This window comes from Apteryx rowi, unplaced genomic scaffold (genome assembly GCF_003343035.1).
Source record: "Apteryx rowi isolate R43461 unplaced genomic scaffold, aptRow1 scaffold_190, whole genome shotgun sequence".
In the NCBI taxonomy this organism is placed as follows: Eukaryota; Metazoa; Chordata; class Aves; order Apterygiformes; family Apterygidae; genus Apteryx; species Apteryx rowi.
This window is the reverse complement of record NW_020448197.1, coordinates 475040-485628: the sequence shown is the minus strand read 5'-3', so window position 1 is coordinate 485628 and position 10589 is coordinate 475040. Positions and strand designations below refer to the sequence as shown.

Here is a 10589-nt window from a genome sequence, read left to right as displayed (position 1 = left end):
GAGGAGGAGGGAGGAGGCGGTAACAGCCACAGCTCGGAATTTGCAAGCGAGTGTCGGGATGGGGTCTGTTTCCAACCAGCAGTTTGCAGGTTAAGTTATATTATTGTCGCAGCCCGCCTCGGCTCCGCGATTATTAATAACCACGTCGCGGCCCGGCCGCGGGGCCCCCGCGCAGCCCCGGCCCGCTCGGGCCCGCTGCGCGCTGCCGGCGAGGCCGGCGCCCCGCGCTCCCCTGCCTCAGCCCTAGGGCTTGGGTTGGGGATTTTTTTAGTTTAGTTTTGTGTTTTGTTTTGTTTTTCTTCCTCCCTGTCCCAGGATGAGCCCCGAAGTTTGGGGCTGTCCCTGGAGGTCGGGGTCCTTTTTGAACCGGGGGCTCCCGGTGCGACCGGATGGCTGCTGACGTGGGAGGGGGGAACAGAGCTACTTTCCCCAGCGTGGCTTGCTGGGGACAGGGCGATTTTGCTTTGGTATTTTGGGGGAGATTTTCCTTTTTTGTGCTTGGGGTTTTTTKGGGGGGGAGGGGGTTCAGCCTCTTTTTGGGGAGGGAGAGAGAGACTTAGGGGCTCCCACCCCGGCACTGCCTGGGTCGTGCCGGGAGGAGCTGCCTTCATTTCCTCCAGCTCCTGGAGCGATCTCCGCATGCACATGGAGGCAGAGCCGGTCCCTGTGTTTGCGGAGGGAGTTGCCTTTTCCCTGCACGCCAGCCTGCAGGACCTGAGCAGGATTTGGCCCGCGTGGGGGGTGCTTGTTCCCCCCTGCTGCCGGCTCCCTGGGGGCTCGGGGCAGCAGGGAGCAGCCCGCGCTGCAAGGGGAGGCTCGGGGTCCCGGGGCCTGCACGGGGCGGCCGGCGGGGACCCCCGGCCCCTCGGCTCAGCCGGCTCACGGGTCTGTCCCCAGGTGCGAAGACGGGCGAGGAGCCGGCCGGCGACTCGCCCAAGGCCGAGAACGAGCCCCAGCTGCTGCACGGCTCCGGCATCTGTAAGTGGTTCAACGTCCGCATGGGCTTCGGGTTCCTCTCCATGACCGCCAAGGGCGGCGCGACGCTGGACTCGCCCGTCGATGTCTTCGTGCACCAGGTACRTGGCAGCGGGGACGGCTCCTGCCTGGGGGGAGGAAAGGGGGGTGCAGCCCCTGGCAGCCCCGGGGGACGCCGGGCGGGATGGGGACCCCCACGCCACCTCCGCGGGGGGCAACCGCTCCCCCCATCCCGGCATCCCCAGGGGAGCCCGGGACYCCCCAGGCTCGGGGCTTTCCCACCCCCCCACAGCCCCATCTCTCCCCCAGGCTGAGGGAGAGGGAGGGCAGGGAGAGCCGCTCGCCCCTCCGCAGCCCGGGTCTCTTCTCCAGGGACCGGCCCTGTAAACTGATCCCGCAGCGATTTCATTTTCTCATCATGGTTCACTGGGGAGCCCTTCGGAGCCGGGCGAGGGGCCCCGATCCGGGGGAAGCAGGTGCCCGCGGGCTTGGGAAGAGGGCGAGCGGCACATGCTGGAGGGGGGACGCTGCTCACCCCGTGGGGGCAGGGGAAAGAGCCGTCTATCCCCCCTCCTCCGGGTGCGAGGTCCTGGGAGCCCTGAGACGGGGCTTTCCCCAGCTGGTGGTGCATCCTCGCGGGAGGATTTAGCTCTGCTCAGGACCCTGGGACACTGTGCCTGGGAATTAGAGGAGCAAAACGGTCTTTCGCGCGGTGATGTGCGCTTGGTCCCCGTGCTGCGCTCTTGGGGGACAAAAGTCCTGCCCGAAACTTGCTCCGCTCCCTGGTGCGGGATGGAGAGGCGCTTTCTAGCCGTGGTTGCTCCAGCTGTGGCTGGCGCAAAGGCTTGTGGAGTCGCCTACGTGCCCCTGTAGAGCCTGTAGAACATGTATGGTGTTAACAGTGTACAGTAGTGACTGCCGGGTGTCCGGGTTTGAGCTGCAAAGCTTTCCGAGCAGGGAAGCGCCGCGTGCGTCCGGTCTGCGATCCTGCCCCTGCGCGAGGGGGAATCGCCGCTTCAGGGCTGCGGCTGCTCGAGCCGCCCTCGGTGGCGGTGAGGACGCTGCCCGGGGGAGCYGGGGAAACGGGCTCGAAGACGGTGCCCGAATCGGGGCCGTCAGCCAAGCGCTGGGCAGCGCGGGGGRAGACGTGGGGCTCGCTCGGAAACGTGGCTGCGCTGCGCGCGTTGGCTCCTCTCTCCCAGAGCCTCGGATCTGCCGGGATTCGCGCTAACGCCGCGGGAAAGCAGCAGCCGTCGGGGCCGGYAGCACCGCGCGCGCTGGCGGAGGGGGGCACGGCTGTCCCTGGAGCAAACGCGGGTGTTTTCCTCGGTGTGGTTGGGAGCAGCTGTGCGGGATTTGTCCTGCCTGGACTAATTTAGCAAGTGAACAAATGTGGGAGCGCCGCATGCCTTTTCCTGGGGATGCAGCACGGTGAGCTACGGCAAGAAAATGCTGGTTGTAGCAGCTACTGTCCCGGGCCCTAAACAGGGCTCRATTTGCCAGCAAGGGCCCCAAATCGGCCGGGGGAGCCCGCGCAGCCCCGCTGGCCCTCCAGGCAATCGCAGCAGCACCGGGTCCTCGCCGCGGGAGCAAATGGGGCTTTGCACATTGGTGCAACTCGGCGTGACCCAGCGCCAACCAGAGGGGGCTCCCCGGGTTTATTGCCCCCAGACAGGCGAGTTTGCCGATTGCTCTTACTCACATTCCTGTGGGAAAAGGGAATCAGCTGGGTGTCTCTGCCTGGTGCATCTCAGTGCCCAAGGGAAGGTTGCAAATGCACAGCTTCCCCAGACGGGACCTGGGGAGCCCCCACTCGTGGTGGCTGGTGGCACATGATGGCACATGGGCTTGGTGTGTTTGGGAAATGCAGCCAGCCCCCAGGACCATGTGGGTTATTTTGGGGAGAGGAGCGAGGGAGGCAGCGTGCACTGTCCGAGCGGTGATGTGTGCGTGCAGTTGCCCCGTGCACGCGGCGAAGGGCAGGACGCTTTCACGCGAGAAAGCATCGGCCCCAAGCTGCCTAACGGGCTGCAGAGCCTTTTGCCTCYGCTCAAATCTGGCCGCAGGCTGCTGCCGGTGGAAAGTTGTTCCCCAGCCGCGGCGAAACCAGCCCAGGCTGTCGTCAGCAGGAGCATCGCCGCCGGCTCAGCCCGTGCTGCCCTCGGCGTCCCGGGGAGAGGGAGCGCGCCGGCACCGGTGCCGCGGGAGCCTCGCGGGGGAGCGGGCAGGTCTGCCCACGCGCCCCGACTYGGGCATCGAGGCTCTCCCGAAGGGCCGGTGCCCGTCTCCGCTCCCCGGGGAGCGAGTCCGACCCCGAAGGGCAAAAGCCAAACGGAGACGCGGGKGTGCCGGGCTGAGGGTGCCGCCCGGGCGCCCGCCCCACGCCGCGCAGGGTGCCCCAAACCAGACATTCGGGTTTAACGGAGCCCCTATAACCCGCTCCTTCCCCTCTTCATTTACATATGTGAATGATGACCCACAGGAAGTAATTGTGGGAGAAAGAAGGGAATTGGCCTCTTTAGATCTATTAAATCACTTTATTACAGGAACCAGGTCTGAATGGCCCCTCTCTGCGGGGAGCGCGTCTCCATCTCTCGCGCCCTTTATCTGACCACAAAGAGATTAAAATCTCGGCAGGACAGGAGACTAACAGGGCTCCTCCGGGGCTGCCTTTCCCTCTCATTGTGAGCCCCAAATGAGGCATTTGGGTTAAAATGCCTCCCCTGGACACTGGGGATGGATTCATTTGGGGACTGCGAGGAGGCAGAGGTGATGAAGGCCGGAGGAGCAGGTCGTCCTGGGGGTGCAGAGACCTGAGCGGTGCCYGTGAAGGGCTTGGGGGTCTCGAGCCGGTATAAATCCAGCTAATGCTGGTGAAAACCCCAAAACTGTGGTGTTTTGCCCCGGGGGATGTGGCCCCTGGGTTCGCACCTCTGCTGCGAGCGTCCGGTTACAGGAGCATCCCAGGGAAGCCACCGTCCGCCCGGCGAAGAGAGGCGAAGGCTGTGCCCATGGCGCTGCCGGGGAAGGCAGACCTGGAAAGAGGGAGAGGACGGGAATCTGGGCCCCTTCTCCCACACACCTCGATCGCCGCCCGGCAGGAGCGAGTGCAGCCTGGCAGGCAGCTCCTTCTCCCGCGGAGCCTCCGGCTGCCGCCCGGCCACGAGCACCGCTGGGCTCTGCAGCCCCTTCTGGTGCCCAAAATTGGCCCCGTGGCCCTGGTTGAGCCTGGCAGGGAAGGGGCTGCCCGGCCCCGGGGACCGCGCTGCTCCTGGGCCTGGGGGAGCCACGTGCCGTCCTGCACCTCAGCTCAGCATCCCGGGCATTTCTCCAACCTGACGGATCTAAATTCCTGAAAAAGGCAGTTTTAGCTGGTTYGTGCACCCCTTCGCGTGCTCTCGGCAAGGGGAAGCTTCCAGGTGAAGCTGGCATCCACCCGTAGCTCTCGCTGTGGGGGTTCGCTCCCGGTGTCGTGGTCCCCGGTCCTGCGCGTTGAGCGGAAGGGACGGATGCGGTCGGACCTGCCTCACTCGCGCCTGAGCCAGTGCGTCCTGTCCCTCGCCCTGGCCATCGCAGCCGCGGGGCAGTGTGGCAGGAATGCGGCCTCGGACACGCGCTGAAAGCCTTTCTTTCTATTTAATAATAGAAATAATAATGGAATAATAAAAGCCGAGCCGGCGCATTGCTTCCTGCGGATCCATCCGGGGATTCCTGGATTTGCTGGGGTGATGGCCAGGAGTCTCGCAGTGCTCGGAGCAGGCACTGAGCCCTGAGCAGAGCCTAGGGGGGCGATGGGGGCTTTATCCCCGCTCTGCTGAGCAGGGACCGAGGCCGCGGTGCCAGCGCGGTGAGCCCTTGCCGTCAGCCCTTGCTCGCGCGGCTGCCGGGAAGGGATCCAGCTGAGAAGTGACCCTACGGCGGAGTTTGTAGGAGCAGGTATTTGGGACCAGGTCCGTTCCCGAGTGTGCTGCAGCGGGCACGAAGGAGCGTCTCTCCCCGCGGGAGCAGCTGGCTCCTAGCCGATGTCTCCGGGGCCACGAGCCGAGGCCAGCATGCTGGCGTGCTTCCCGCGGGAACCGGCCGGGCGCAGCCCCCTCCCCAGGTTGGGTTTTCCCTGCATCGAGCCGTGGCCGAGGGGGCGAGCAGAGCATGCGGAAACCCCTTCGGAGACTTGCTGCCGTTCGGGCGAGTCGCTGGGTGCAGCGGACCAACAACCCCTGCGTGGGCATGGGAGACTTTAATATCTTTTATTTTCCTCCCTGCATGTGTGACCTTCCTCCGTTTGCCCTCCGTAAGGGCTCGGGACCGGGCCTTGTGCCAGGTTATCCCGCAGGCCGGCTCTGCTCCGTGCCCCCGGTGGGGCGGGCGTCCGGGTGCTGGGAGCGCCCTGGGTTAGACGCGTCCCCTCTGGAAGGGTCCCTTGGGGTAGAAATGCGCTTTTGCATCTCCGTTTGCATGGGGGAGGAGAGGCAGGAGCAAACAATTTTTTTTTTCTGATTGTTTTTAAAATCGCTGCTGGCGTAAAACCGCGTTGCCTGCGCGCCGTGTCCTGGGAATCCGGCTGCGGCATCCGATACCGAGCAGGGAGAGAGCGCGGCTTTATTCCACCCCTGAAACTCCCTCAAGGCGCACAAGAAAAGGCTCCTGTCTCTGTCTAAAGATTAACTGATGGCCGCAGGCACATCCCTTCCCCCATCCCCAGGGTGACGGCGGGGAGAGAAAACACCCTTAAATGGTCTCCGAGATAAAATGGCCCAAATGAATGGGATTTCTCCCATTCTCCGAGGGGACTGGCGCAAGCCTGGGAAGGGCCAGGGCTGCCCCGGAGACCTGGGCTGGACCTGCTGGCTCCGAGCCCTCTCCCTGCTCCCGCCTTTCCTCTCTCCCATTTGCCTCCTCTTAAAATAAACCGCATCCGAAGCCGAAATAACCCATTCGGCCGGGGCTCGTAGCTGGGAGCCGCCGCAGAGGTGCGCAGCCGCTCTGGGACGTGCAAACCGGCTTCGCTCGACTAGTTAATTTGGGAATATGAAATTAATATGCAGCAGCTGATCCTAATTAGCTTCCATGCGGACCCTGGTGCTCCGGCCTCCTCCCCGAGCCAGGGTCCTGCATGGAGAGCGAGTGAGGCTTTGGCTACGTCGGGGGCATTTAAAAATAAAACGGAGCAAGCGGAAGCGGTGGGTTTAGGGCAGATGAACCGAGTGCTGGACCCCCGATGGATGCTTGTCTGCGGAAGTGGTGTCTAGGGTTTGATTTGATTTGCTTCACTGTGGAAAATTAAGAGGGAGCGTAGCTAAACCCCTATCTTGGCAGGAAAGTAACTTTATTTTGATTGTATTTGGATAGGGAAGAGAAAACCCTTGAGACTATTGCTGCAGAATACAACAGGGCAAGACTAGAAAGTAGCAGGAATATCTCAGTGAAATTCCCTGTGCTCTCCCAGATCCGTTCCTGCAGGCAACTGCCCTGTTTATCTGCGCTCCCAGCCCTTTGGGTGCAAGAGGATCCTCTTCCCGTGCCGAGTCCGAGCTGATTCCCGCTCTGCCCCGTGCGCGGACGAGCCACAAAACAGCAGGCAGCGCGGCTCCCCCGTGCCGGGAAAAACCGGCAAAGCGATGTGGGGCAGCCGCAGGGAATGGGGTGGGTGGGAGCAATGCGGCAGAGCTGCACCCTTCCCAAATCGCCCCGCTCCAGGGGCCGGGCTGGGAATGCTGCGGCCCGGCAGGCGCACGACAGCATCGCCCAGCAGCAGCGAGGGGAGCGCCGGAAAGGGCGACCCCGGCACGCGGGGCGCATGGGCGAGGGCTGGATGCGGCCAGCGGGATGCCGTCCCCCTCCCCACCAGCCCGGCCTTTCCCCGGGTCCGCCGCTCCCGCAGCCGCTCTGGACTCCGTGTCCGAACCCAGCGGGTTTTCCACGAGGTTGAAGCTTCGAGCGATGCCGTTTCCGTGCGCGGATAAGGCTGGAGGTGCAGCGGCCGCTCTGCCCCCCCCCGGCCCCGCCGCACACAAAGATGGTTTGATTAACCAGCCCGGGAATAATGTGTCCTTGTGCGGCGCTGCCGGGGGCYGCGGGGACGACGGTGACCCCGGGGCTGGCCGAGCCCCTGCAGCGCCCGGCGCTCGCGGGACGGGACGGGACGGCTCGGCTCCGCCGTGCGATCCTCCGCCCTCGCTGGCGGCCCCCGTCCTGCCCCGCGCGGGGACCCTGGGACCCTGGGGACCGGGACGAGCCCCGGCTTGGCAGGGGGCTGCCGGCCGGGAGGAAGAGGAGCGGGTGAAGGAGGCGCCCGCGTGCAGGTGAGGGTGGGCAGAGCGGGCGCCGCGGGGAGGAGGCAACGGCGGCAGCGGCCGGCCGGTCACGTGCTGGGCCTTTGTCCGCGGTAAATAACCGCGGAGTCGCCGGGGTCCAGGGCAGGCAGGAAGCAGGGATGCACCGGCGGCTGGACAGCCCGGCAAAGGGCTGGCGGGGGCTGCAGGGAGCAGGAGTGAATGGTGCAGCCTCTGCTGCCCTTCCTCGTCCCGTTGTTGACTCTGGATCCTAACGATGGCAAGTGAAATCCCTGAGCTAGACCATGCTTTAAAACACGGTTTTATTGTGAGGATGCCAAAGCTTTGTAATGCCAACCCTGAAGAGARTCTGGGGTCCTGCTACACCCCCCCKCGCCAAAACCATCCCCCTCGGGACTGATCCAGCCGCTGGGGCTGCAGGGGACACGGTCACCGTGGGGCCAGGCCTGAAACCCTGGCACTGCAGCGGCAGGTCCCGGGGTGCCCCCGTTCCCCTCCTTCCTGCATCACCCCTTTCCCCAGAGGTCCAGCTGGGTGAGGGGCAGGATTGCTCCCGGGACAGGATCACTCCTGGGGGTTGATGGATCCCAGGGGCAGGATTGTTCCTGGGGATGGATCGCTCCTGGGGGCAGGATCGTTCCCAGGCGCAGGACGACTCCAGGGGGCTGATCACTGCTGAGGCAGGATCATTCCCGGGGGCAGGATCGCTCCTGGGGGTTGATCGTTCCCAGGAGCCGGATGGCTCCCAGGACAGGGTCTCTCCCGGGGGTTAAGCGCCCCGCAGCAGGGCTGGCAGAGGCGACGGCGGCCGGCTCTGCCCGGCGCGGGGCTCGCCGAGGCCGCGTCCGTCCGCTCTGGCCGCCCTTCCTCCCGCCGCCGGGGGCCTGGAACTCCTGGAATTTGCCCGGCGCGCGCAGCGGACAGGGACAACCCTTTGTTCTCGCTGCCGGGCCCCGGTGGCTGGCGGGGGCCTCCCCTGCGCGCCCCCTCGCAGCAGCGCCGGGCTCTCGCTCCGAGCCCCCCCCTTGCTCTCTTTATTTTTTTGGGGGGGGGGGCGGGGGCCTGGGAAGGCTCCCGCTTTGTGTGTGGTGCGGGCCGGGGCCGCGGGGCCCCTTCCTTTCAGATGCAGGAGGTATGCAGCTAATTCAATGGGCTGCAGTTTGATTACCTATCTGATAACAGAGGAATGCCAGCAATGTGTGTGTTTTGGGAAGGGGGCAGGGGGATGCGCGGGGACCACCAGCCACTCGCAGCTCACTTCAAAAGGCCGCGGCGGGGGGGGGGGGGGGGCCGGGCCGCTCCCCCCCCCCCCCCCCCCCCCCCCGGGGAGAGGGCGTTTCCTGCGGCCTTTTGGCGGAGGGGGGGCCGGGGAGGCCGTTGTCATCCTCGCCCACTCCGGGGGGGGGGGAAATAAATAGCTTCCCCGTCGTGTTGCGGCAGCTTCTGCCTCCATCCTCCTCTTCCTCGCCGGCCCTGCCGAAGCGGGACGATGGGGTGGGGGCGAGACGGGGTGCCGGCGGTTCGGGCCGGGATGCGCCGGGGGGACGAGCTGGCCCCCGGGTGGTGCATCGTGGCCGGCGCGTGGGCAGCTCTGGCGCGGCCCGTCGTGGCAGCCGGGGTCCTTCGTGCCCCCCGCCGCGGCGCGGCTTTGTCCCGGAGCGCGGGCCAGCGCCTGGGAGTTTTCAGGCCGGCTAGTGTAAACACAGCTGGGCCGGCTGCGGCCGTAAACACCTCCGATAAAGATCTCCGGGAGGCGGCTGGCTCTCGTCCCCCATCGGCCGGAGGTGCCTGCCGGGCCGGGGAGCGCAGCGCGGCTCCTGCTCGCCTCCGACACGCGGCCCCTCCTGGGGTGCAGCGAGTTTGTCCGTCCTCGTCGCCGGCGGGGTGGCGCAGCAGGGACTCAGCAGGGCTCGTGCCTGGCTCCCGGGTGCCGGCGCTGCGYCCGGCGCCTCCCGCTCTTTGCCGGGTGGCTGCTTCAGGCACGAAGCTCCTGCCGCCGGCAGGGACAAACGCGCTYGTGCCGCTGGGGCTGGGCACCTCCCGGGCGTCAGCCCGCGCCGCCCGCGGTGAYGGGACTGCCTGGACCAGCCCGGATGGGCAGAGCTCGGTGTGGACGCCCGGACCCTGGCGCGTCCTCGTCAGGGACGGCGTAGCTCRAGTCTCGGCGCTGTTTGTGGAGCGGGAGCGGGTCAGAGAGCAAAGGTTTCCGTGTGATCTCATCCGAGGGAGCCCGGCTCACCCTCAACYGCCCCCGCGGGCAGACGGACGGGGCGGATGGGTGACTTGGCCCAGCAAGCGGTTCTCCTTCCCCAGCCTGCTGGATCTGTCCGACCCAGAGCCAGGCCCCAGGGTCCGAAGTGGGGAAAGCCCTGGGAGAGGCTTGGGAAAGGAAGGGGGAGAAAAGCCGCAGTAAAAGGGGGCTCGAGGGTCATCGCTCCAGCCGCGCCACCTTCCCGCTCCCTCCCCTGCCCGTGGACACAGGCACGTCCTGGAAGAGCCCGTTAAAAAAAAACAACCAACGACTCTATTTCCTCCCTCCCCGCTTTTATTCGGGGTGTTTCCGCGTGGCTCCTGGGGGGCTGCCAGGGGAAGGGAGAGGGCAGCRGCGCTGCGGCAGGCCCGGCCCCGGGCAGCGCGCGGCTCCGCGGGAAGAATGGGCAGCGGCACCACGTGACGGTGACTCAGGAACCCGTGAATGGGCGAGAGGCTCCATTCATAAAACGCAGGGTCCCGCTCCAGCGCCGGGCTCTGCCGGGAAGCGGAGCCGCCTGCGCTGGGTCCGGCAAGGTGGAGCCGCTCCTCCTCTGCCAGCAAAGCCCCCGTCACTCTTTGCTCACACTCCTTCACCCTGGCAAATCCCTCCAACCGCAGTCTGGGTGTTTCTGAAGTCCAGAGTTTGATTTTGGGGTGTTGACCGATGTGGCGACCCCGGGAGGGAAAGGAGATGCACCCAGCACAGATGATCCAGGGCCAAATGGCTGCTTTATTTCAGGAGCATTTAAAGGGCTTTAGCTGAGCAGAGCTGCAGCAAAAGTGATGAATCGTTTGGGTTTAGCTGGGACCCGGGGGCCGGCAGCACCAGGCTCCAGCACAACAGCTTTTTGAGGCTGCTCGGGTGAAAGGACTGCAGACCTGGCCGAGCTAAGGCCAGAGGAGACCCTCGTTTTTGGTCACAGCCTTGCCAGGTCGCCTCGCGAAAGCGCAGCCTTTGGGCCCCAGAGAAAAGCTCCTCATTGTTCTGGGAAGCCGAGCAGGGAGGGACGAGCAAACGCCTCCCTCGGGGCCCCGGGCTCTCCACCAGCGCGCTGTAGCCTCCGCCGC

General features: G+C 65.7%; 1 protein-coding gene across 2 annotated transcripts in view; it reads left to right on the top strand.

Annotated features, from left to right (window-relative positions):
• The window catches only part of LIN28A (lin-28 homolog A), a 14421-nt gene that overhangs the window by 1803 nt on the left and 2029 nt on the right, over positions 1–10589 (top strand). The window contains exons 1-2 of one of the 2 annotated variants that reach the window (XM_026062561.1): positions 42–89; positions 898–1076. In XM_026062561.1, coding sequence (XP_025918346.1) covers positions 59–89; positions 898–1076 — 210 coding nt within the window. In that variant the 5' untranslated portion in view covers positions 42–58. Of the gene's footprint in view, positions 1–41; positions 90–897; positions 1077–10589 lie in introns of those variants that run through there. The other variant, XM_026062560.1, reaches the window with a different exon arrangement.